The sequence below is a fragment of the Ursus arctos genome, unplaced genomic scaffold (genome assembly GCF_023065955.2).
Source record: "Ursus arctos isolate Adak ecotype North America unplaced genomic scaffold, UrsArc2.0 scaffold_14, whole genome shotgun sequence".
NCBI classification, from domain to species: Eukaryota; Metazoa; Chordata; class Mammalia; order Carnivora; family Ursidae; genus Ursus; species Ursus arctos.
In genome coordinates, this window is record NW_026622808.1 from 16,151,759 (window position 1) to 16,177,520 (window position 25,762).

The 25,762-nt window shown below is 58.6% G+C and overlaps 4 protein-coding genes across 19 annotated transcripts in view; 2 read left to right on the forward strand and 2 right to left on the reverse strand.

The window, feature by feature from the left end:
• Positions 1 to 1,991: 1,991 nt before the first annotated feature.
• On the reverse strand, positions 1,992 to 7,487 carry NDUFA11 (NADH:ubiquinone oxidoreductase subunit A11). Its single transcript, XM_026481175.4, has 4 exons — positions 7,303 to 7,487; positions 3,668 to 3,760; positions 3,453 to 3,575; positions 1,992 to 2,170 (listed from the first exon to the last, which is right to left on the reverse strand). The coding sequence occupies exons 1-4, from the start codon at positions 7,397 to 7,399 to the stop codon at positions 2,058 to 2,060; spliced, it is 426 nt and encodes a 141-aa protein (XP_026336960.1). The 5' UTR covers positions 7,400 to 7,487; the 3' UTR covers positions 1,992 to 2,057.
• A 1,031-nt stretch (positions 7,488 to 8,518) lies between these two features.
• Positions 8,519 to 11,855, forward strand: VMAC (vimentin type intermediate filament associated coiled-coil protein). Its single transcript, XM_026481186.4, has 2 exons — positions 8,519 to 8,736; positions 9,936 to 11,855. Exons 1-2 carry the CDS (start codon positions 8,546 to 8,548, stop codon positions 10,252 to 10,254), a joined length of 510 nt encoding a protein of 169 aa, XP_026336971.1. The 5' UTR covers positions 8,519 to 8,545; the 3' UTR covers positions 10,255 to 11,855.
• Positions 11,856 to 13,488: 1,633 nt separating this feature from the next.
• Positions 13,489 to 15,037, forward strand: CAPS (calcyphosine). Its single transcript, XM_026481184.4, has 4 exons — positions 13,489 to 13,571; positions 13,647 to 13,824; positions 13,970 to 14,176; positions 14,250 to 15,037. The coding sequence occupies exons 1-4, from the start codon at positions 13,489 to 13,491 to the stop codon at positions 14,349 to 14,351; spliced, it is 570 nt and encodes a 189-aa protein (XP_026336969.2). The 3' UTR covers positions 14,352 to 15,037.
• RANBP3 (RAN binding protein 3) overlaps positions 14,917 to 25,762 on the reverse strand; it is a 54,362-nt gene continuing 43,516 nt past the window's right edge. For 5 of the 16 annotated variants that reach the window (XM_026481178.4, XM_026481176.4, XM_048226686.2 and 2 more), the window contains 9 exons: positions 25,123 to 25,242; positions 23,163 to 23,266; positions 21,890 to 21,968; positions 20,624 to 20,726; positions 19,945 to 20,069; positions 18,295 to 18,415; positions 17,045 to 17,187; positions 16,380 to 16,560; positions 14,917 to 16,274 (listed from right to left, as the gene is read on the reverse strand). In XM_026481178.4, coding sequence (XP_026336963.2) covers positions 16,231 to 16,274; positions 16,380 to 16,560; positions 17,045 to 17,187; positions 18,295 to 18,415; positions 19,945 to 20,069; positions 20,624 to 20,726; positions 21,890 to 21,968; positions 23,163 to 23,266; positions 25,123 to 25,242 — 1,020 coding nt within the window. In that variant the 3' untranslated portion in view covers positions 14,917 to 16,230. The remainder of the gene's footprint in view (positions 16,275 to 16,379; positions 16,561 to 17,044; positions 17,188 to 18,294; positions 18,416 to 19,944; positions 20,070 to 20,623; positions 20,727 to 21,889; positions 21,969 to 23,162; positions 23,267 to 25,122; positions 25,243 to 25,762) is intronic. The other 11 variants (XM_048226684.2, XM_026481179.4, XM_026481183.4 and 8 more) reach the window with 3 other exon arrangements.

The following is a 25,762-nucleotide window of genomic DNA, read 5'->3' on the forward strand; positions in this document are numbered from 1 at the left end:
GGTCTGTGTGTGGGGCAGGATGATGTCAGTCCCTCACAGCCTCATAAATGTTTATGGGCAAGAGGGTCTGGGTTTGGGGGTCCCTGGAGCCCAGGAGGCAGCCACTCCTTCCTGCCCCATTCTGGGGGGCCTAGCAGGCCTGCTCCAACACTGGCGGCCAGCCCAGAGAGGGTTGAGTATGTGCTGAGTACAGCCCTGGCCTGAGCCAGCTAAAGGGGAAACCAAGGCTAGGAGGTAGGAAGGGACTGGCTAGCTGCGAATTTTCACTTTTCCTCTGGAGCCAGGGGTGGGGGGTGGCGGTGGTGGTCAGTTAAGTGCCTGACTCTTCGTTTCGACTCGTGATCTCAGGGTCATGAGATCAAACTCCGTGTTGGGCTCCGCGGTCAGTGTGGAGTCTGCTTGAGATTCTCCCTCTCTGCCTCTCCCACTTGGCTCATTCTTTCTAAAATAAAATTAACCTTAAAAAAAAAAAAAAAAAAGAGCCAGGGAGCTGAGGAAGGGTGTACTGGGGGGCCTGGGTGGATCGGGCTGAGAAGTGACCGAGTGCTGGGCCTTGACCAGGTCCCCCTCTTTCAGCCCTCAGTGACCACAGGTCCTACCTGCAGCACCTGGTCCGTGGAAACGACTCTTACTGTTGCCCCCGTTCTGCTGGCTGTGGCGGGCAGGGCGAATGAGGAGTGGGAGAGGACAGCGGCAGGGATACAGCCCGACTCCTCCATCTCACAGGGCTGGGAGTCTGAGGGCCTGGGCGCCAAGCATCGGAGGGCTCTGCTCCCTGCCAGCAGCAGCAGGGATACGCCAGCCTGGTGCAGGAGCTTGAGGACCTGTTTCCCCTCAGAAAGCATGGAAGAGGTGCTTCCCTCTTCCAGGAACACTGCTGAGGGAGGGACCCTGCTGTCCCCACTTGCCACCGAGAATAACGCCATTAAAGAACCAAGAGCTGGGACTCTGGTGCAAACCTGGGACCCCAGATTGCTCTCAGGGCTCGGCAGGCCCACCTCTCCTCCCAGCCTTTCTCAGGCCTGGGCGCGACCTGAGCTGGAGCCGGTGCCAATTCTGGCGGGAGACCCGGAGTGACTATGGCGTAGTGAGATGGAGAGGCCAGCCCGGCCGCAGCCAGCAGGGCCCAGGCCCGGCACATGCTGGGTCTGAGCTGCCCGACACCTGGTCAAGTGACGACCCAGGGGGGACAGAGGAAAGCAAGGCTCCAAGCCAGGCTTCCAACCATGTCGGCACCAGGGGGTGCTGCAGAGGAGAAAGCGGGAGGGATGAGGCGAGAAGGGGGCATCAGGGCCCGGCTCCTGCTGCCTCCAGGCCAACTCCAGTGCCCAGACCCCGCCAGGACCCCATCCCTGGCCACACACGACCCCGCTCCCCAGGGTAAAGCCCTGAGAGCCCTAATTTATGGCCTGCCTCGACACGCTGGAGCAAGCCTTCCTTTCCGGCTGCCAGAGCTGAGCCAGAGGCCGCGCTGCAGAAAGCTGGGGGCCAGGGCTGCGCCAGCATTCCGAGGCTGCCTAAATCACTGGGCCTGACAGGCGGCAGCCGGCAAGGATCGGGATTCTTCTCTGGTCCCCCCCACGGGCCCCTGCTTTGCAGGCTCCTGGTGGCCTGTCAGCCACCTGTCTGTCGCACAGGGAGAAGGCTCCTGGGCCAGCCTGTCAGGGGTGCTCTGCTCCAGTGCCCAAGAATTTGGAGTCAGGCTGTGCGTGGGCCCTGGGTGTGTTTTCCACACGCTGTTGGCTTTGGGGGAGTGCCCAGAGAGGGGATGGCCTGTGACCTGCAGGGGGGCTGCAGGAAGGGCTGTGGGGGGCGGTGCCCAGCTCCTGTCTTCAGGGCCCAGCTGGTGCCACTGGCCCTGCCAGAATAAACCCGGAGGCCTTCTGTCCCGCTCCCCTGCTGGGCTGCTGCTGGGGTGTCACTGTCACCCAGCCTGGCAGGGACAGGGCTCCATCCCAGAGGAGAGAGGAGGGGTGGGAGACGCACACAAAGAAGTATACACAGAATTTATTTTTAGTCGTATCTGAACCTGCCCGAGGATCCGGGAGGCGGTGGGACTACACCTTGGGCGCTGCAAACACCTTCCAGCCCTCCAGCTGGCCCATCTTGACCAGCGCGGCCATCGTGCCCATGTACGCGCAGGCGGCGGCTCCGATCCCGTAGTTGTGAGCTGCCAGAGTTGGGAGGGTGGTGTCAGGCGTGCGGGGGGCTCCCCCACGGCCACCCGGGAGCCCGCGAGCATGCCCTTCCCTTGAGGCTTAGGGGGTCGGGGCTGCGGGCTCCTGGAGGATTAAGTCAGGTGACCGTCTGGCTGAAGATGTGTGCGGGAACCGAGGCAAGAGGTCCTGTAGCTGCTCTGTGGACTGTGAGCATGAGAGCACAGAGTGCCCCTGCTTGCCCGAGGGCTGTCGCTGGGCAGGGAGGCCGGCCTGCTGTGTGCAGGGCTCACCCCCTTGGCGGGCTGGGGGTGTGTGTCAAACCCTAGGATGCACGGGCCTCCCTCCACCGTGCCCTCCCTCTGCCTGACTGGAACCTTCCACCGAGCACTGGCAGGCTGGTAGGCCTGGGCAGTTGTCAGCCCCGAGGCTGTGGGACATGGAAAGAGCAGTGTCTGTCCCGGTTCCAGGTGGCTCCACTGTGCCAGGCTGGTGTGGGGCCCCGCCCTGCCTCCTACTAGGGAGGCTTGCTCTGCTGGTTCCCAGGTGACCTTGAACCACCCAAGCCCCCTCTCTGAGCTAGTCCGTGCAGCTCTAGGTGCGGATGGTTGAGTGTAGCTCCCCTGCAGGGCTGTGCGTTTGGTCAGTCAGGGCTCTGGATGCTGGGAGAGGGACGGCAATGCAAGGACCACGCACCTTGTCCATGCTCACGGGGCAGGGGCAGGGGCAGAGACAGACAGTGGCCTTGTGTTCTCTGACAAGGTGTAGAAGAGGGCCATATGGAATGAGGGCAGTAGGGGTCCCAGATCATACATAGGGGGTTTGGACAGTGAAAGAGGGAGCTGTGCTGATGCCTGGGTGAACAGCACTCCAGGAAGAGGGCACAGCACATGCAAAGGCCCTGGGGTAGGACGGTGCCTGGCTTGGAGGAACAGCAAGGTGGCTTGTGTGGCTTGTACAGAGTGAGCAAAGGGGAGAGAGGGAGGAGGGGAGGGCAGGGAGGGAATGGGGAAGGTTGTGCAGGGCCTTGAAAGCCATGCTGAATGCCACAGGGAGCTACAGGAGGGTACACGGGCTTGGTGAGGTAGACATGCAGTAGGTGTTTACGCAGAGCAGCTCTTACTATTACTGAACTGGCCGGTGGCAGAGGTTCAAAAGTACTGGAAGGTTTCACAGGGACTGCCCCCTCCTCTGCTGGGGCGAGCATCCCACACACCTGGCCCCTGCCTGGTCCCTGGTCTGGGATAGAAAGAGGGGTTGTGGTCAGCGGGGGTCACGGGTGGGGGGCTCACTCACTGCGTGCTCCCAGGGTCAGGCCTCCGGCGCAGCCTCCGATGAAGTAGTTCAGGGGGTCGTCGGGCTTTTCTCGGACCTGGGCGCTGAGGCAGGAGGTGAGGCCAAATATGGCGCCAATGGCGGCTGTTGGGGTGTGGGTGACGGGGTGAGTGCTAAGTCAGGGCCCAGGGGCCAGTGCCAGGAGGGCCCCTAAGGAGAAGCCATGGCTCGCTCACCTGCAGTAAATGTATATCGCCCTGTCCTCGCCACTCCCTCCAGGAAGGAGCCTGGGGGCTGGAGCGTGACACTGTAGGCAGAGAAGATCAGGCCTGCAGGACCAGAGAGGGGGAGGTGTTTTGGAGCAGGGCCTGGACTCTGAGGCCAGGAGTGGCCCTGGCTGGGGGCAGGCCCCTCCACTATCAGAGAAACTCCCTCCCTCTCTGTCCCCATGGTACCTACAAGGAAGCTCCTAGCACCACCCCTTCACCCAAGAAGGGGCTGTTCTGAAGTTTACCCAGAGCCCACAGCTGCTGAGCAGCCGTGGTGGGATTCCAACCCTGTCTACTGCTCCAAACCCTGGGCTCTCACCCCCATCTCTGGGCCCCAGGCCTCCCTATGCAAGGCCTGACCAAGGCCGGCCTGGGGCCCCTTCGCCCTCCACAGTGTGCTGGTTCAGCCTGCAGTGGACAGGAGAATGGGCCCGGGGCCCAAGTGGCTGGGCTGCTCTCTGGCCTCAAGTGCCAGCACAGACACCACAGCTGCGCCCCACAGGGCTTGGCACCCAGGCCCTGCTCCCCACTCTCATCCAAGGCTGCATTCCCCCATGGGGCCCAAGTCTCCCTGGCCTAATCCTCCTTGGCGGAGACTTGGCTCCCGGGACTGCCAAGGCCTGCTGCTCGTCACCCTTGGGCCCGCTCCCCGCTGGCAGCTTGGGCCTGGGCCTATCCCTCACACCTGGCTGGCTCGGCAGCCGCTCCCGCCTACCCGGCCTCGCCACTCCGGTCAGCTTTTCCATCTCTGCTCGCCCTGGCCTCCCTGCCCGACACGGCTCTTACGCATGAGGGGCCCGGCAGGGGCCGGGCCTGGAGCAGAGCACCAGGTGGGTGGTGAGGCCCAGGCAAGGCCTTGGACAGCTGCCCCCACCAGACCCTCCTCACTGGGGGGCAGACCAGGGCCCACCTGGCTGGCTCCAAGTCACCAGAAAGAGCCCACCATGGAGCTTCCCATCCTCCAGCTGACCCTGCTCAGGGCAGACAACACACCCCTCCTCTCCCTGCAGACCCCCAGCATGGCCCAGTTACCACAGGGATCGCCCAGGGCCAGCCCGTCCCAACCCGTGCGCCGGCTCACATTCCACGCTGCACACAGACCGTGCCCCCGCCGTCATAATCCCCTCAGAAGTCCGAGAACTGGGAATGGATAACCCGGGAGCCCCCGAATATCTCAGGGTCAAAGACTGCCCCACCCCAACTCTCTCCTAGCAATCATCCAATCTGGTACCTGCCACAGCTCACCCTCCCCATATCCTGTGACCCCCAGCACATGAGGATCTCTACTGACTTAGACCTTTCCATGGCCCCCCATCACCCCGCAAAAGGCCCCCTTCCCAACCCCCACCTGCTCCTGGCTCTCTCGTAGCCTCCAGCAGTGACCTCCAGACACAGTGCACACTCCATCCTTCATTCATTCATCCCTTCCCTCATAGTGACTGCATGCTATCATTCATTCTCAGTCACTGTGTGCCTACGTTCATTCATTCATCCATTCACTCACACATTCATTCAGTTACTGTATGGCCTAATCCATCCATCCATCCGCAAGAGTTGCTGGGCGCCTTCATTCACTCAGTCACTCGATTCATTCAGGGTTACTGTGTGCCCACAGGGTGCTGAGCTCTGCTAGGGGGTACAGGCTCCCTGCCCTCCAGGGGCTAACCATCTCAGGAAAGCCAGACAGGAAACAAGAGTGTTCTCTCAGTGAGGCCTGAAGGGAGGCAGGGAAGCTAAGGGAGGATCCAGGAGCCAAGTCCTGTATGTTGAGTGGAGCTGGCCAGCGAGAGAGAATGCAGGCAGGCGAAGTGAGCAACACACACACACACACACACACACACACACACACAGCGACACCCTCAAAGGCTCAAGGGAGCCGGTGACCACCACAAACCCGAGTCTCTCAGTGACTGCCTGACATGGCACTTCTGTCAAATGTTCCCACCCACAAGCCCTCAAAGACCTTCCAGCAAGCCCCCCCAGAGGTCCCTCACTCAGCAGCACCCCACTCCTGGAATGTAGTCAGTCTCCCCCAACAGCCTCCTGAGACTTCAGTCCACCCCCGTGGCCTTTGCACTTGTGATCACACATGTGCACTCCCACTCACAGACACCAAAATGAATGTCTTTCTGAGATTCAAAATCTCTTAAACCATCCGCCTCCCCAAATCTCCCTGAAGGCCCCACAGTCCCTCAGGTGACCCCCTCCTACTTTATTCCCCTTTAGACACAACCACGCGCCTCCACAAAGTCCTGCCAGGCATTCCCCAATGCCAGCATCTCCCTATAATAATGTGCCCGAGTACTCCCCGCTACAGCGATCCAATCCCACACTGCACATCTCTCTCCAAAGGCCTCCAGAGACCCTGCCATGCACCTCTACCATCCCAACAAGTCGTCACTCAAGCAGACTCCACATCACTCATGCGAAGGGACACCCCGTTCACCCTCTCTCCTGAGGTCCCTCCACAAGGACCCTGCACGCACAGTGCTTGCCGCAGCCACCCTCAGGAGATCAGCAGACCTGGACTTGGACACCGGCTCGAAAAGATCCTGGGACAGTTAACACACCTCTCTGACCTTCAGTTTCCACCTCTGAGAAATGGGCATGATAGTCGTTGATCTCACTAAACATGCAGAAAATAGGAGCGATGATTAGGTCTACCTTAATTCAAATGCCTCCCAGTGGAGACTCAGCTTCTACCAGACTTTGTTTCAAGAGCTGAAGATCTATGGAGGTGACCAAAACCGTCTTCCTACTTCTCAGAGAGACTGGAAGGGGCGAGACACTGAGATGTCCCCTGCAGGAGAGGGCTAGGGCCGTGAGTCCCCTTATGCCCTCCCAAGGCTACCCTTACAGTAGCTCCTGACCCACCTCACCTGTGACCTCCTCAGCATCCCTACGACCCCTCTGGTGGTCCCAATAAAAGCTCCAGATATCCCCAACCATCCCGCTTTCCTGAACCCCAAAAAGACTATTTCACACTAGAACGTTCTCCAACTTCTGTCCCCGCCCCGACACACCAATAATTAATTACCTATGATCCCCCCAAATAACCTCAACCTACCCTGTTAAGTCTCATGAATCCCCAGCTCCTCTGACCCCAATAATGGCCCCCTGCCACTCAACGACTTCCCCAGAGCCTGGTGATAGCTTCAACAATAACCCCCAAATCCCAGCCCCGCCCCCCCCCGCCCGCAACCGCTTCTGATGACCCCAGTGGCCAGCCTGTCACGTGTATCACTTCCCGGTGCCCTCCAACCCTGCCGGATCCCCTTCACACAAGGGTTTCTCAGGACCACCTCAGACACCCCCCCACGACGACCACGTGTCATCCCGTGAGATACAGAGCGCTCCTGCGACCCCCTCGGACAGCTCCCAGTGACCCTGTCGCCTTCCTGCGCCCTCTGAATTAGTCCAACACCCTCACAAAGTCTTATCTCGTACAAGAGCTCCCCTACGACCCAGCGCCGCCCCAGTCACCCCGGCGACAGCCATACGCCACCTGCGTGATCCCCAGCGACCCGGACGCCCTGAGACAGCCCCCAGCGACTCTATGACCTCCCCGCACCCTTTCCCCTCGGGGCCGGGCCGGCGCTCACCAGCGGCACCACTGACTGTGGTGCTGGCGTAGGTCTTGCGGTGGCACTCGGTGCCATCGGGGATGTCCAGGTATTGCTGAAGAAGCGTCCGCGCCATGATTGCGCACCCTTAGCCCCGCACCGCACAGCCCGCCGGCTCCCCGCACCCAAGGGCAGGCGCCGCTAGTTCTCGCGAGACTTCCTGGGCGGCGCGCGCAACCCCTAGTGCGGAGGGGGCGACAACAAGCGTGCAACTTTATTAAATGTCGCGGACACAGACACAGTCGCGCGCAGGCGCTGAGTCCGGACTGGCGTAAGCGCGCGTGCACCCCATCCGACTTCAGGAGGGAGAGGGGGTCAGCCAGAATCAGTGAAGGCAGATCTCACTAGTTCCAACTCAGAAGGTCCTAGGTTAGGAAAGGTTTGACTCACGGAGGTGGGGTCTAACCCAGGGGCGGGCCTATCTCCAAGCACAGATTCGGGCGCGGGGCGGGGCTCCACTTGATAGGAGCAAGATGTAACTCTGGGGCGGCACACAGCGCAAATGTCACTCCCAACGCCAGAATCTGCGTGGGGGCGTGGTCACGCCCTGCCAGTCCCCCAAGCCGAGGTCTGAACCGCGTGCGACTATTTTGGGGCGTGGCCAGGTTCGGGGGCGGGCAAAGGTACCGATCCCGGGGCTAGGATTTTAGCGGGATACCACCTGTGCCCACCTTGCGGCTGGCTTGTCCAAGCCCTGGGCCGGATGAGGTCCGCTGTAGACTTGGGGGTGTAGCCAGAACCGGAGACACGCCCCAAAGAGGACTTGGCCAATCCGGAGCTGTACGTTTGCTTAAGGGGCGTGGCCGCGGCCTTTGGGGTGGATCTGAGCGAGGCGAAGCCTGGGGCGTGGTCAGGCTTCCTGGACCTCAGGACCCGGACCAATGCTGGTGTTGGCTTCTCAGTGGGGCGGGGCCTGTCTTGAAGGAGTGACAGTCCCATTGCGGGAGCCTGAACTGGGTGCGCCACCGAGGGCTCAGGCCCACCTGGGGGCGTGGTTTGTCAGGACCTTGGCCAGTCTTAGAGTTAGGCCGGGCTCAGGGGCGGAGTCTCGAAGTTCTGGGACCAGTGAGGGTGTTTGGGTTTGAAGAGGGCGCGACCCGTCGTGCCGCGGCCAATCGCGCCGAGGTCCTGAGCCGGCCTCTGGGGGCGTGGCCCACCCGGAGGTGGGGCCCAGGGGCGGGGCCGGGGCGGGTTCCGGGCCTCCTGGGACCGCGCCGGGGCCATGTCGGCGCCGCAGCCGCTGCAGATCCGCGAGGCGAACGCACACCTGGCGGCTGTGCACCGGCGCGCCGCGGAGTTGGAGGCGCGGCTGGACGCGGCGGAGCGCACAGTGCGCTCCCAGGCCGAGCGCCTGGCCCGCCACGACCAGCAGCTGCGCGCTGCCCTGGACGAGCTGGGCCGCGCCAAGGACTGGTGAGGCCCGGGGCCGGCCAGGTGGACTTCTCGGAGGTGGGCGGAAGCGGAGCCGATTGGAAGGGGAGGAGAGGCGCGGGAACCGCGAGCATTCACGTGTAGGCTGGACTATTGGTGGGACTGAAAAAACAAACACCAAAAACCTCGAATTAGTCACCAGCGTGCAAAGTTAAGAGGTGTCACACAAGTGCGGATTTCTAAATTAAAACGGAGCCCATTTTTTCCACAATGCAAAATCGACTCTTTCCGAGTGGTGCAGGGATCACCGACCTCCTAGGCATTGGGTTCCATGGCAGGTTCTGGATCAGGGGAGGATGGAATCATATCAGCCGTTCTGAAGAAGCCCTCTAGTTTTGAAGAGGCGCTGAGGATTGGAAGGGATGGGACTAGCGCGCCCAGGGAGGAGAGAGGTCAGGGGCCCAGGTGGGAAAAGGAGCTGGTTGGATTCATTCATCTTTACTGAGTACCTACAATGTGTCAGGCACTGTGCTGGGCTTTAGAGCATATAAGTGAGACCTACGTAGCACAGCCCTTAGGCAGACACATCACTAGGCAGCTACACCATCGGGTGTTTGGGGTCGTGATGGAAGGGCACATAGGGTTCTGAGTGGGCTTAGATGAAAGGCTACCTGGAAGAAGAGCCCTCTAAGCTGAACAACAAATAAGAAAAGATGCAAGGAAAAGGGAATTGCCAGGGAGCGATTAGGGAGTTTTAGTCTGCTTTGGCTGCCATTACAGAATACGGCAGTCGGGGGGTGGGGGCGCTTAAACAACTGAAATTTTCTCCTCACAGTTTTGGAGGCTGGAAGGTCCAACCGATAGATTCAGTTCCTGGTGACAGATTCTCTTCCTGGCTTGCAGATTGTCATCTTCTTGCTGTGTGCTCACATGGCCAGAGAGCAAATTCTCTGTGTCTCTTCTTACAAGGGCACTAATTCTATGAGGGCCCCACCCTCATGGGCTCATCCCAAAGGCTCCATCTCCAAATACATCACACGGGGGGTGGGGAGGGATTCAACATAAGAGTTTTGAGGGGACACATTCAGTCCATAACAAGGGGGTCTTGAAACAGGGAGTCTTGGTGAGGAGCATGGCCTTTATCCTGATGGTGATGGGGAGCCCCGGGAAGTCAGGGGCAGGGAGGAGGAGAATCTCTGGTCCTCTCAGTACCGTAACTGCCCTGTCTTGCCTCCTGCCAGTGAGATTGCCGCTCTCCAGGAGCAGCTGCTGACCTCCGAGGCCACTGTCCACAGCCTGGAGGCTGCTGTGCGCCGGAAGGATGAGCTCATTGGGCAGCTGCAGCCCCGGGCGGAGCTGCTGCAGGACATCTGCCGTCGCCGGTCACCCCTGGCTGGGCTGCTGGCCACCCTGGCGGAGGCTGAACGCCTGGGGCCCCTGCCAACCAGAGACCCCAGCCACCCACTCCCTGGTGGGCCCAGTCCACACCTTGACAACAGCACTGGGGAAGAGGAGGAGAGGGACCACCTCCAGCCTGCAGTGTTTGGGACCACTGTGTGAGCCCTGGAGCACAGATTACACAATGGAGACAGAGTTCCACTGCTGTGGATGTCCTCGGGGGTCACCAGTGTCCCAGAGGGGACCCCATGGCAGAGCCATAATCCTTTCCAAGCATCAAAACCTGCTAAAAAGTCGTAGGTTTCAAACAGGCAGCCCAAGGGCCAAAGACAGATCTTTAGCCCATTTTTTTTTTTTTTTTAAGATTTTATTTTAAAGTAATCTCTACACTCAATGTAGGGCTTGAACTTACAACCCTGAGATCAAGAGTCGCATGTCCTACCAACTGAGCCAGCCAGGCACCCTTTGTTTTTTTTTTTAAACAAAACTTTAAATCAGTCAACTTGTTGAAAAATTGGCAACGTTTCACAAAAATCTGGATTTCTGGCTCCAGTCTTGGCCATGCCTGCTTGGATCTGAGCTCAGGATACTCTCTTTAGCCAAAGCATGAGGGCCAGCTGGCTCCCTCCTCTCTCTTAGGGCTGGATATCTGGCCTCTGAAGCATCTGAGTTTGAGCTTTCTCTCACTTGCGGAGGCAGATGGCATCAAGTTTTTCTCCCCCTTTTCCTCCTGCCCTGATTTTCATTCCTTCTGAAGCACCCCTCATCCCAGGCTAAAGCTTTTTCTGTCTTCACCCCAGACCAGAATTGGGAACCTCAAGCCTTATGCCGTTTTGCATTGGTTGTATGAAGATGAATTTTTAATCCTAGATTCTTTCCCCTCTGTTCTTCCCTCAACCTTTAACCCAGAAGGAAGAGTGTGCGTGTGAGACATGCTGGCAGTAGGGCTGTGCAGCACCAGGGAAAACTCAGGCATCCCTCAGCCTTTCCACTGGCTGTTCCCTCTGCCTGGATTGCTCTTCCCCCAGATGGCACATGACCTGTTCCTTGTCACCCAGATCTTTGCTCAGATGTTACCTCCTTAGAGGGGCCTTCCCTGCCTACCTTATCTGAAGTAATCTCATCCCCTGCTGTTACCCATTCTGTCATAATGCTTTCTTGCTGGGATGGGAAGTCCTGTCACCAGAGTGTAAGCTACCTGAGGGCAGGCCTTTTGTTCTTTATCACCAGCGCCAGGTGCACCCTGGGACCTTGGTAGGAACAGGATGGGTTAGGGGCCCCTGAAGGGAGCCAGGGGCCCACAGCACATCTGATGAGGCCCCAGCCAGTTCAGCTTTTGTAGCAAGCAGCTTGCTCCTTTTTATATTCCCTAGAGAATCTTATTTTTAAACTCCTTATTTCTATGCTGCCCTTCTTGGGCAGAGACATTCAGGGTGCTTTTTTTTTTTTTTTTTTTTTAAATCAAACCAGGGAACCCTGTGCCTTTCTCTGCCCAGATGAAGTGTCCAGCCTGGTCCCACGACAACCGTTTCCCCGCCTCCTTACTCAGGGAACTGTCACACCAGGAACCACTGAGGGGCAGGGCCCATTTTGGCCTGGAAAGGTCGGTGTCCGTCCCCAGCCCTCAGGATGGTGCCTCCTGCCTGCCCGTCTGGCGTCTAACAATGCCCCCATTTTCTCTGGATGAATAAGGGGGTCTGCTTGTGTGAGGGAAGGCAGGCTGAGAGGCCTGAGCTTAAGAATAAATCGGATGATTTCCTGGCCTTGGTCCTTCCTCCTTTCTTCCTGTGTGGGGGCTGAAGAGGTGGCCTGGGTGGGGTCCTGCTGGGCGGGGAGACACAAGTTAACAGTCACGGGAGCTTGTGTCTAATCTTTGCAGCCCATGCGTGCCCCATTTTACAGCTATGGAAAGTGAGGCTCAGCATGGTGAAGTCAACTGGCCTCGGGGTCGGGAGAGCCTGGACCACTTCCAATTTCTGGAGGGGTTATTGTTGACATTCTGATTCTCTTCAAGATGAGGAGATGCCAAAACAGAGTTATAATAACTGTAGTTATATTTTACATTTTTCTATGGGAAAAAAAGTGTGATTTTTATAGCCCTCATGAAAAACACAATGGAGTATTTCTCTGCCTACTCGAAGAGTTATGGACTGCAGCGAGCCACCAAAATGTCACTGCAGTTTCTCATACCGCCGACAGTTACATCAGCCGTGGCCTGACCCACAGGGCCAGGCTGTGTGCGATCCCTGCATCGGTTTCTGACAGCAACAGCAACTTCTGACACCCCCATTGTGCCGTGTCTAAGTCCCGGCTTTGAAAAGCCTCTGATGACCTCTGGGTCTCTGCAGTGGATGGGTCCTCAAATGGGGCCCACGTTTTAGGTCCTGGGAAATCCAGCATCATTTTCAATCCTGTTGGTGTAATGCTCTTAGTCGACAAAGGTGTCCGAAGTCTCGATCGGAAGCCTTCTGTGATGGTGGCCTCAGTGTTTCTTGGATGACATCGGGGGTCAGGGCCACTTCTTTGCTTGGTACTGCAGTCCCCTGGTTCCCCCAGCTTGTTTTGAGCAAGACCACCAAGTGATGTTTGAGAACAGAAAAAACCACCCACCGAAAGATCCACATTGACAGAAATACCACACTGGCCACTGAATACCAGGAACGGCTTTGTCCGACTTAACGTCGGAACAATCTGTAATGCTATGTCCTGGCTCAGCCACTGGTCTGAAAAGCAGGACAGGGGCCTGGGCCGCCTCAAGTCCTTTTGAACTTGGATCCCTCAGCAGCTTTGGCTGCTGCCCTGTGGAAAGGGGCAGGGGACCAGTGAAGCCCAGAGAGGGGAGGGGAGCTGCTCCAGGTGAATTGGGTCTTGAGCCGCCCAGCATGGCCTTGCCTTTCTCCATCCGGGACACTGTGGTCACTGTAGGGCTGTGGTCCCCCTCGCCTTCTTGTGGCCGATGGGGGACCACCCCCACTCCCCATCTGGGTCTGGCTCTATCCCAGACCCAGGCACTGCAAGGCTGGGAGTGAAGACAGCGGGTGGGCAGTGGTGCCAGCAAGAGCACTGCCCTATCCCTCTGGGCCCTGCCACTCGGCCCCCAGGGCTGTGCCTAGAGCGAGGTGGCACTGGCACAGTGAGGGTTACGGCTGGGGCCCCTCCCAGTCTCCTGAGCCGCCATCCCTTAGCAACAGTCCTGCTAGGCAGGACACACTGCCAACGCTGGGCAAAGCGGGCAGGAGCCAGAGGAGTGGCTGTCTGGACTCCAGGATAGTTAGGCCAGGTGAGCAGGTAGCTGGGCAGGGTAGGCTTTTGGCACCAGACCGTAGCCTGGTCGGCCGAGTGGGAGTCCTTCCTGGAACTCTCCCCCAGCCAGTTGCCCAGACAGCCTGACCCAGCATGGATGCTGTGGACGCCACCGTGGAGAAGCTCCGGGCACAGTGCCTGTCCCGAAGGGCCTTGGGCATCCAGGGCCTGGCCAGGTGAGCTGTCCCCTTGAACCTTCTTGACCCCCAGCCCCAGGGACCACTTTTTAACTGCACCCCATGGCCCCTCAGGTTTTTCCGCCGCCTGGACCGGGACAGGAGCCGATCCCTGGACTCGGGGGAACTCCAGCGGGGCCTGGCTGAGCTGGGGCTGGTGCTGGACGCGGCTGAAGCGGAGGGTGTGTGCAGGCGCTGGGACCGTGATGGCAGTGGGACACTGGACCTGGACGAGTTCCTGAGGGCACTGCGGGTGAGGCCCTTCTGCCCTGCTGTCTGGGGCGGGGGCGGGGAGTGCTGAGCTCTTGGTGGGCTTGTCTAGGTCAGTGCTGACCCTGGATGCCCGGGAGTCCTGCTGCTCTGCACCAGGCCCCCAGTCACGACCTGCTCCTTTCTAGCCCCCCATGTCCCAGGCCCGGGAGGCAGTCATTGCAGCTGCATTTGCCAAGTTGGACCGCAGCGGGGATGGTGTGGTGACTGTGGATGACCTCCGCGGGGTGTACAGGGGCTGCGCCCACCCCAAGGTGCGAAGTGGGGAGTGGACCGAGGAGGAGGTGCTCCGCCGCTTCCTGGACAACTTCGATTCCTCTGAGAAGGACGGGCAGGTGGGTGCCCACAGACACCTCTACCCCCTCCACCTGAGTCTTTGGTCCTTACTTAGAGCCTGTCTGCCCCCAGGTCACGCTGGCTGAGTTCCAGGACTACTACAGCGGTGTGAGCGCCTCCATGGACACAGATGAGGAGTTTGTGGCCATGATGACCAGTGCCTGGCAGCTGTGAGCCATGCACACTTGCTCCGCCAGCCCCACCGTAGCATAGGACCCCCACCCTGGCCCCCTGAGCCAGGGCCTCTCTCACCTGGACTGGCTGGATCAGGTCTCAGAAGACCTGGCTTGGCCGCCAGGTGCAAGTGGGACAAAGATTCCAAGGATGGGTCACTAGCTCAGGACCCCAGGGAGCAAGGCCCTCCCTGTCCATGCCGTGCAGACCTCGGGCCTCACAAAGCCGCTGCAGTTGCCCCCTGCCCCCCAGGCTTCCTCTTGGTTCTGCTCAGTGAATCCATGGCCCTGCCAGCACCCCCACCTACCCCTTCCGCCTCTCGTGTGCTCCCACCCACCCCAGGAGCCAGCTGGCCCCTGGGCAGGGAAGCAAACTGCTCTTCTGTGAAGCAAAACTAAGCATAGAAGCGGCCAGTCTTGGAAGGCAGCCAAGTTTGGTCACCTGCCTGGATGTGGAGTGTGGGGCCGGGGCCCGCAGACAGGCCAGGCTGCTCTGCGAGGTGGAGGCTGTTCCTGGCCAGGCTGTCCGGCTTCCTGAGGCCCCTGGGGCATGCGGGAGGCCAGGGTTTTAGTTAAAAGTTTTAATGTAGTTCCCAAATACATTTCATATGACAATCTTACATAAATGTTCCAAAACACATGGGCATTATCTGGTTTTACTTGTCACTAGTTGGCTAAGGCTTAAAGCAGAGAAGTGTGACTGGATCTGTTGGGAGGGCCTTTGGTGTCTTCCCATGGCTCCAGCTGCACACAGCCGACCCGAGGTGTGGGTGGCACAGCTGCTGGAGCGGAGGCCTTCCGCTCACCCCCTGAAGGCGAGGTTGGGCACTTTCCTCAGAACCCCCTCAGAGCCCTGTGCACAGGGCCCTTTTCACAGGCCGCCCCAGGTGGGTGAAGGCATGGCACCTGTTCCTGTGCGTGCTGCGAGTGTGGGAGACAGCCGGTTGCCTGGAACCAGCCCCCGACCCCCTCCTCGAAGGCCTCGCTAAGGTCCCCCTCTGCCTCTCACAGAGGCTCCTGGTCCTGGATGGTCTCGGGGGCAGTGACATCGTTCAGGGCTGGGCAAGGAATGGCCGGCAGCAGGAAGGTGTGCGCCCGGGTGCCAGATGACGGGTGACCGACATGATGGGGAGAGGCAGGAGGGTGAGTGGGGACCCTACCAGGTCCACTGACTCTTTTTAGATAAGCTCTCTACAGGTCTGGGGCCCAAACCCTCAATACCCCATGACTGGGCCTGGAGCAACCCTGGGTGGGGAACAAGTGGGGCCCTGACCCTCCCACCCGAGCACAGAGGCCAGGAGCCCAGAGAGGAGGAGGATGTGGCCCAGGATGGAGCTGGGCCCGCTCAACACACAGGACAGTCTTAACCTAAGAAACCAAACACAAAGCCTTGGGGGAAAAAGATCTAAAAATATAAGCCCCAAATCAGACTGTGGGAAACTGGAGATACGGTAGTTAACAGAGCGTCCAGCAGGCCCAGTGTTTATACTCGTGTGGACAGACCCAGTGGCCTGGGCGGCGGCGGCGGCGGCGGCAGAGAGGCCAGGCACACGAGGAGGGAGGGGTGAAGAAACAAGGTGTCCCAGTCCCAGTGAGAAGCCGTGACAAGTCTTAATGTGCCATTTCAATTCAAAGGAGGGGAGGAAAGAAATGTTCTTTTTCGTTTTGCTCATCAATATGATGAGGTCTCGTGTCTCAAACCACATTCAGGCAGTTCCCGAGTCTGCTTCTGAACGGGACATGCGGATCCGAACTGTGGCCGACCCAGCGGGGAGTGTGGTTCCCGAGCCCTGCGCCTCCACACTGCCGGTGGGGCGGGGCAGGCGGGTGGGCAGACAGACGGACAAAGCAGCAGGCTCGCGGGCAGCCGGCTCCCGGCGCTATGTGCTTCCGGCCGTCTGCCCCTCCCCTTCCTCGCCGGCACCTGTTGGGAAGCAGCGGCCTCACTGTCAGGTCCCCACCCTGGCTGAAGCCCCATCCCCCCGGGTCAGGCTTCCCATCCCCTCCAGGGCCAGGACCACTGGCTCACCGCCTCCGGTGGCCCCCGATGGAGCCAGGACGTCCTCGTCACTGTCGTCCTCATTGGACGGGGCTGCCCCGGGTTCGGGGGCAGGCATCTTGGCCTCCTGCTCCTGCTCCACGCGGCTGCGCAGGGCTAGGATGCGGTGGTGCAGGGCTGCGTACAGCTGGCCCGTGTCCTTGGAACTGGCCTGGGATAGGCAGAGGGAAATGCTCTTGGTCAGGGCGGCTGCTGCCCTCCTGTGATGGGATGCCGTAGTCCCTGGGCTGTGCCTGGGGAGGAGCCTAACCCTCTCTCCTCAGCAAGCTCAGGGACAGCAGACCGAAGCTCCTGGTGCCCCAGGGCCCGTCCTTCCCAGGGGCTCACAGAGCTTGCCGCTGGGATGGCACTCGGTGATGCAGGCCCACTCCTGTCTCTCTTCCACCGATCCGTTTGGAAACTGGCTGGCTCTCTGCTCCCTAGCCCACACCCTCAGTGCTGAGTGCCGACCGCTGCACCACAGAGCATCCCCCCAGAGGGGCAGTCCTTAATGCAGCCCTACAGTGGCCCAACTGGGTGTGCCTGGGAACCTCCCTTCTGTGGGAGCTTAGGAGGGCACGGCCCTTGTCCAGGGGTCTGTTCACACACTTCTTTTCCCCAAGAGGTTGGTAGTAGCCTGTCCCAGGGCTACTCACCGAGATCAGGAAAACCTTCACGCCCTGGTCCTCAGTGTCCATGGCTGTGATGCGTATGCTCTTTTCACTGGCCTTGTCGATCTGCATCTGGGCCCAGAGCTTGGTGTTGAGGATCAGCCGTAAGCTGCCCTGGGTCCGCATCACTGCAACCGATAAGGCCACTCAGCCCTGGCCCGACCCCCACCCCACAGCCACATTCCGGAATGAAAACACAACAGGGGTGAAATCTCACAATTCTCTCAAGGTCTGCATAAGCTGCCACCAGTCTGCTAAGCCACAGCGCCCCCCACACCGGGCCAGCCCTGTACCACCCAGCTCCCCCGTGGCCATGTGCACGGGGTCCTGCTGGTCCACCTAGCAGTTACCAGGATGGAGGTTTCCTTGGGGGGGGGGTGGGATGATTAGGTGGGAGGCAAGGCCAGAGAGGGACATTTGGGGACTGTGTGCATTTTCTTTATGTGACACACTGCCTACAAGTTGATGCCCCCTGACTGGCCCCGCTCACAGGCCGAGCCTGAGCCCCTACTCTGCACTTTTCTTAGAAAAAAGGTTGAGGCCAATAGCTGCTTAGACCTTCCACCAAGAGGGAGACAAAGACAGACCAGGAGCAACATACGGTAGAGAAAAAGAGGGTACAGACTTCTTCCTTCTCTGGAAGTACACATTATATCTACCCAAGGCAGCCGTCAGCCTGCCTGGTTTATCAGAACCCATCCTCCCTGCAAGTGCCCTGACCCTGTGCACACGGCGACACCTTGTCTTCCCACCAGCCCACTTCTTCCCACCGCAACCTGGGGGCCCAGACGTTCCCAAACGGAGCAGCGTGGACCAGCTCAGCGAGGCTGTGGGGTGGGGTCCTGGGCTCTAACTGACCAGATCTCCCTGTGTCCACTCCCCGAGCCCTCTGTGCCCAATGGGCCCACCTCCGAGGCACGCGGAGCAGCTGGGACGGGCTGGGGGAAGGTCTGTGACCAGGACCATAGGCTATATGGGACTGTGTGACTTCTTACTTTCCCTTTCCACCATAAAGCCACCAGCACTTTGATTATTGGAAAACAAGTTCGAGAGCTGCTAAGTAGTTTCAGCTACTGTCACACTCACAAAGAGGAGAGTCACCAAAGAGCTGGCAGCGAGAGTTTTGGGATGGGGCCTGGGCCTGCAGGCCACAGGTGCCGGGGCTCTCCAGTGGGGACCCGCGTGGGGACACTGCCCTCCCAGGCCCTCTCCACAGACACCGCTCTGCAGCTCACCTAGTCGGGACTGGAGTGTCCCGTCGTCGGTCGATGCCATGTCGTTGAGCCTGAGCAGGCCCCGGCCTCTCTCCACCCACGACTGCGAGGCCTTGTCGAAGACAAACAGCTTACACTGGATCTGGAACACAAGGCAGCCCCCTGGGTGAGCGGGGCCCTGGCTGAGTGGGCGCTGGTGTGGACAAACTCCGGGGTGCCTCCAATCTACCCTAAGTGACTACTAGGGAGGGGTCAGCCAGCTACGGCCCAGGGGGGACATCTGACCCTTGGCCAGTTTTGTGTCCTGTCCTCCAGCTAAAATGAATTTTACATTGTCAGAAAGCACGAAAGAATCACTAAGGAAACGGAGATAAAAACCAGATACCAATGAGATACCACTTCGCACTCGCTAGGGTGGCATCAGAAGCCCGGTGATAGCAGGCGCCGGGGAGGCGGCGCGGCACTCAGCAGCTCGCGCACGGCGGGCGGGAGGACACGGGGTGCGGCTGCTGCGGACACGTGTCCCTCACAATGTTACACGTGGAGTCACTGTGCGGCCCAGACACCCCACTCCTAGAGATCTCCCCAAGAGAAACGACACGCACCCGCACATGCGAGCCTGTACACAAGTTCTACGGCAGCAGGACTCATAGCAGCTAAAAGCTGGAACCCTCCACGTCCCGCCACGCACGTCACTTGGCGCCACCCTGGGGATGGACCCCGAGCCCAGGACGCTCAGGGAGGGAACCAGACACAGAAGGCCACACGGCATGTGAGTCCACGTGTGTGACATGCCCAGAACAGGCTCATGCACGGACGGGAAGGCGGCTCGTGGGGGCCGGGGAGGGCACGAGAGGTGACTGCTGATGGGCACAGTTTTTGGGGACTAACATGTTCTATTCTGGTGGTGGCGGCTGCGTAACTATGTGCGTACACAAAAAACCACTGAACGGTACACTCTAAACAATGAATTCTGTATATGTGTTCTATTTCAATAAAGCTGTTCTATAGATAAAAAAAGAATATGCAAGAGACCACGCCTGGCCCCTCACAGAAAGCGTGCGGATTTTTACCAAGTCACTCTCTTCGCTTGTATAGATTTCACAACAGTGCTCGGTGGGCATAAGCAGTAATACTTCTAAAAATGCCACATCAGAAACTCTCCAATGCTCGACACACGCAGGTTACAGACACACACGCACAACAGCGCAAAGCAGAGGAATGAGGCACACTGAAGGGGACATGCTGCCCCGGGACGCAGCGGAAAGGCGGGACAAGTTTGGGGTGCATCTGTGATCCTGGTTCCTAAATAAAACAACACAGGGTGCCAGTGTGACCAAATAATCATAGTCATTCATTCTGGGTGCTTGTTACAATAGTTTCTCCCTGAACTATCGCGAATGCCTCAAAACTGATCCTTCTGCTCAAAAACAAAGTGAGACTAGAAGTCCCTTAGTGCTCACTCAGCTCTCAGAAGCCCCGCCACAAGGTCCCAGAGGGTGGGGCATTGGCTCCTCCATCACTGCCCAGGGAGGCCCGCATGCCTGGAGGACGGGGGTCCAGCCCCTCAGACGCACAGAGAGGCTAGGAGCTACGGCCGGCCTCTCACACCACCACCTACGGGCCAGGAGGCCCACCGGAGCCAGACGCCCCTGGCCAGGCCCGCCTCACCTGTAACACGTTGCTCTCCGCCTCCTCCCCGGTGATGACTTCCACTTTTTCCAACAAACACTTCCGGGCCGTTGCCTTGGTGTAGGCGGCTGCCGACTCGGCCAGCGACTCTGAAATGTTATCAGCTGAGCAACATTGACTATTTGCTGGTGTGTGTGTGTGTGTGTGTGTATGTGCGTGCGTGCGCGGGCGACCCCCACAAGAGACAGAACACAGGGTTGGCTCTGCCTCAAGGGTGCCGACTCTCCTGGGACCTGGAACGGACCCCAAACATACAGCTGGCCCTGGATGCTGCAGGGAGACCATCTGCGAGCTAGGTGCCAGGGTGGCTCCAGATCTCCCACGCCATTCATTCGGTAGAGGACGGGAGGGCAGTGAGATTCTTCCCACAGAGCGCTGAAGAAAAACTCCCCTCCCCCACCTCAGGGCAAGAAGGAAGAGGGGGGACAGTCACCTCAACACTATCCCCAGAGTCGTCCCGAAGCACCACAGCCTCTCTGTTTTAGGATGAACGCGTCCCCCCCAGCACCCATGGCTTTTCAACTCTGCCCCGGTGGCGGTTCATGTGTGGCTACTAGTGCTGCAGCGGGCTGGGGCCCATGTCCCTCCTGGGCCGGGGTGTGGACAGTGCCCCTGTCACTTGGTACCCTTCCCACAAGGTGGTGGGACCGCAGCATACCTTTCTCGGGAGTGGCCTCCTGGGATGAGGACTCGGACCCGGACTCAGCAGCTGCATTTTCCCTGGTGGCATCTGAACTGACTTCATTTAATTTGGGTGGGCTCTGCAGGGAGATGGAAGCACATGGGGAGGACAGCATGTCTGGGTGGCCCTGGTGGGCCGGCCGCAGCGGAACAGGACACCCCTCTGCTGGGACGGCGGCTCTCGGCACTGCCTCGCAGGCAGACGGCTTTTTTTCTGCAGATGGCCTTTCCTTCACGGCTCTGGAGACCCACCCAGGCCCAGCAGACGAGACCAGACAACTCCTCCCCAGGGGCTGGGTTTCAGCCTGGGGCACTGTCTCCACACAACGATCCTCGAGCATCATTTGGTGGTAAAACGCAGCAAAAAAGTGCCCTCACGATACAGATAGCTCGGCCCTCCCAAACCCAGCCTTCTATGCTCTAGGCCAACTGCCCCCGAGTCCCCAAGTGGGGCCTCCCCTGACATCTCACGGAGGTGTGTGTCACCAGCTGCTTATCTCTGTGTGAGGCAGCTCTTGGACTGTTTCGTTTTAACAAGAAAAGGACAGTATTAATACTCGAAGAAAGTAGCAGGAGGCTCCTTAATGTAACGCAGACTGAGACAAAGATGGAAATAATGAAGTGAGACGAAACAGCTCCTTAACCACACTCAAAACAGACACAGTGGGTCCTATGCATTCGACAAGAAAAGAAAATGAACAGAAATAAGGAAGAAGGTGAACAATTCTAGAACCCCATCCCAAGCTGGCCAGGCTTTCTGGGAGGGGAGACAGCCTGGCCATGGTGCGTGCAGGAGACACCTGGGACACTGCAGGGGCCCCTCCAAGGCCCCCCGCCCCAGAGCCCCTTCCATGCTGCCCCCTCATGGTCAGGGATGGGGGTGCTGAACTCCCTTGGCTCCAGAGGTCTCAGAGTGGTCTCAGAAGCATGTGGCTAAGGACTCCGGTCTGAGGATTTATCACTGCAGCTGGCCTCAGCCAGGACGAAGCGTGGCCCCTGACTGAAGGGAAAGCCTGTCCTAGGATGAGGCCAAGCTAGCTGGCAGAGAAGAAAGGCAGGAAGCTCCGACACCAGCTCCTAGACAGCCTCCTGGTGCAACCACCCTGCCCCCAAGTCGGAACTGGGTCCTCTTTCTCTTGCAACTGGAAGCATCCCCACTTTATAGGAGACAAGGTGGCAGCCATATTCACGTGTCCCTTGCCCTGGGGCCCCAGGAAAAACAGTACCCACAGGGGCCACTCACCAGCACGCGCTCGCTCATGTTCTGGCCAAACACGAATTTGTTGCTGGCGGTGTCGGTACTATTGGTCGAGTTGTCTAAACTGAAGAGAAGGCATGCTGTGGGTGTGGGGCCCCCACAGGAGCGGCACAGGCAGGTGGCACACTCACACGTGCTGCACACCATGTGCACGGTCAGAGTGGGTAAGGGGCACACCCCTGATGCAGAAAAGCATGGCTGTAGGCACTGCTCAACCTCCCCTGTGGGGGATGGGCCCGGCACACCGAGGACAGGTGCTCACAAGCCTCCAAACCAGGCTGTGCTGACTGGTAAGGAGACATTCGGCTCCCACCTCCAACGGTCCACTGCATGTGGGCACACGTCTGACAGCCACCTTATCACCCCTGACCTCCTCGAGGCAGGTGTCACCATTGGGGTGCATGAGGACAGCGCCACAGAGAGGCTGATCACAGAGGTCATATGAGGCGCTGTCTACTTCCCGGAAAGAACCCACCAGTCCCCTAGCCTGCACAAAGGAGGGACACCTCCCACCCCTGGGCTGCTGGCAGGTGATACTGGATGACCTCGGAGCTGCTGTCATCATCACATTTCGTCCAGTTTAAGATGTCACAGATGTGAGTGCATCCCAATTTGGGAAATGCTGCAGTGCAAAAAACGTATCTTTAAAACAATATCCAATGCACTTTGCTAATCAGGGTCCAGGCAGCCAAGCATGAGGTCACCACCATTCATGCCAGGCCTCTCTGATGTCCATGCCCACGTTCTAGCCACTGTGCTGGGCTGTCTCTTAGGCAGGGACACGCTTTCTCTCTGAAATACCCATGGGGCACCCAGGCCGTTAGTGAGCACCACCACCAGCACTGTTAACCACCGGCGAGCCCAAATCCAGGGTAAGGGGGTCCCCACAGGCTGGAACCTGGCAGGTAACAGGAGGCAGCCAAGCAGCCACTGGCCCAATGGGTTCTGTTCTGGGCATGAGATCCAGGTGACAGAGGTCACTCCAACGGCCAACCAGAACTTGGGTCCTGCCTGGTCTGTCAAAGCACACCATCCTGGCCCCTCCACAGCTGTGCCCAGAGTGGGAATAAAGGGAGGAGCCAGGGGGACAGCCAGGATTCTGGTGAAATCTGCTTCCTCCCACCCCCACCTCCATCCTGCCCCCAGAAGGACCAGGCTGGCTCCTGGTCCAGCTGCTGCCTCCTCCCTGGGCCCCAAGCTCAGGGTGATGGAAGACCCTGGGCCATCTGAGGCTGGGCACCAAGCCCAAGACACACACCTGGAGCTGATATACTGAAGGAAATAGTTGGTCGCAGCTGGCGTTTCTGAACTGGGGTGTCCGGCATTCTCCATGTCAGCTACTTCAGTGTTCTCGTTTGTTAACTGGGAAACAGAGAGGCAACACTTACCCCGCCTGTCTGGGACCTCCAGCTCAGCCTGTCTGCACACCCTTAGGCCATATGGCACAATTCGTGTGTGTGTGTGTGTGTGTGTGTGTACAAACGCAGGAGGTGGAGGGGTCTGTAATCAACTTCACTATTTCTGCTTTTAACAGTTAAGACAGAAAAACAGTTTATAAGGCATCAGGAAACTTCTTCTACCTTGCTAAAAAAAAAAAAAACACAAAAACAAAACCCTCAGATTGGCATCTTACTTCCCTTTTCACCAATGATCTGTAATGCGAAGCCAAAGAATGCTTCCAAATGCGATATTTTAGGGGGGTTTGTTATAAATATAATGAAAGCATCGTTTCTCGAGGACTTCTTTATGCTCGCTAACTGCCATGCCAGCTCTGCTAAATGTATCATTGAATGTGATTCTCCCGGGAGCCCTGAGAGGTGGGTACCATCAACCCCGTCCTGGGGTGCCAAGAAGTCGCCCCCACTGAGAGGGTGGCATGTAACTGTGAGACCACAGATCACGTGAGCCCTGGGCCTCCATAAGATGTGCACAGGTGGATCTCAAGGCCCTTTCTTCTCCTGTTTCCTCCTCCCTGGAGCGAGCAGCCCCCAAGGGACTCATTACTTTGGCTAAAGCCATGCAACAGCAACGCCTGTTCTTCACCCCTGGGGATCTGTGTTTCTGTTGGACAGGGAGCTCCAAAGGAGAAAGCAGATGGCACAACCTGATGTTTCCTACGTGCCGGAGAGACTTTCGTTCCCTTATTTCAGGGTTTCTCCCCCTCAGCATCACTGACATCGGGGCTGGACTGCTCTCTGTGGGGAAGCCGCCCTGATCCATGAGGTGCTGGGTAGCATCCCCAGCTTCCACCTGCTGGATGGTAGTAGTACCTACACCCTAGTTGTGACAACCACAGACGTCCCCAGACACAGCCACTGATGCGGTCTCTCAGGCTTTTAAAGGAGCTCCTGCCAGACGAGGTGCTGGAAACGGCACAGAAGGACACTCCACTCTGTTGGCTGGAAAGTTATGGCTGCCCCATTCTCCCAGAGGAGAGGTCTGCCAGAGCGCCAGCACACAGGGTCCAAAACCCGGATCCCCCGCTACTGCCAGATACTCTCCCCCAACTCAAAGTTCCCAGACTAGACCAATAGGCCTTGGGGGCAGCCAGGAGGGGACAGTGCTATTGCCTCCGATGGGAGAAAAAAGTTCTTTTCCACCTGCCCTACTTAAAAAAAATAAGGCAGTAATTCTCAGTTAAGGGTGACTTGGTCCCAAAGGGAACACTCAGCACTATTAAGGGACACTTTCGGTTGCCACAACGGGGCAGGGCAGGGGGGCATGGGATACTTGTGGCACCCAGAGGGTGGGGGCCAGGGATACTGCCCAGTATCCTAGAACACCCAGGACAGGCCTCCAACAACTAAGAATGAACCAGTCTAAATGTTGCCTAGTGCCAAGGCAGAGAAGCCCACGAGTCAGGCAACAAGGATCTCTCCAGCGACGTTGAAAGCATCGGATCGTGCTGTCTCCTCTGCTATGAAAACATCCGTTCTCAGGGATAGGCATGCACGGTTGCCTCCCGGTCCCCTGCTCCCGGGAGAACGAGGGAGCCTGCTGGGGAGTGTGCCGGGAGTGGAGCCGTGCAGAAAGGAAGGCATGCAAAACAAGAAGCTGCTGGAAGCACGGAGAATCACAGGACCAGCCCACAGGCACATTCATTGTCTCCACCTCCCCGCCCTTTGTGAGGAAAAGCGGAGTTCCTGTTGTTTAACCTGGAGGAGGCAGAGCAGACCGACTCATGAGTGCAAGCGCTCACCAGGCCTCTGATCACACACCTTGACTCTGTCCCTCAGGTTCTGCCCGAACACAAACGCCTGCTGTGCAACTTGCTCTTTTCTCTCACAGTTTTCCTCCTCACAAGTATCGCTAGACTCATTTTTCTGGGGCTCTTTCTCCTAGTTAGAAACACAAACAAGACAACAACTGAAAAGAAGTGACAGGTTAGCCCCGAGAAGCAAGACGGGCCATTTCTCGCCGCTTCATCTGCTTGCTGGGTCTCCTCTGGCACGGGTCCCTGGGCGGCTGGTGCTGCCCAGGGGTGGCCTGTTCTCGCATCACCAGGGACACCGGAGGCGGTGGGGCCGGGCTGCTTCTCGGTCACCCTCCAGCTCACAGCCGTGCAGCAGACCCGCTGCGCCGGCCGCCCTAGCTAGCCAAGTTTCCAAGCAGCAGCAGGCTGCAGAGATGGTTCCTAATTTTAATTCTGCTAACTGGTTTGAAGGGGGGACGGGGGCTCAGGGATATTCTAAAAATGAATTATAGCCGATCATTTTCACCATGTGCGCTCCCGCATCTCCGGGGGGTGTGGGGGAGGTGGAGGGTACAGAATCTCAGGCAGCAGCTCAGCTGCCAAAACGGCCGAGTAGAAATAAACACACACATGCAACCCGGCTTTGTGTACGGAAGCCTTGGTGC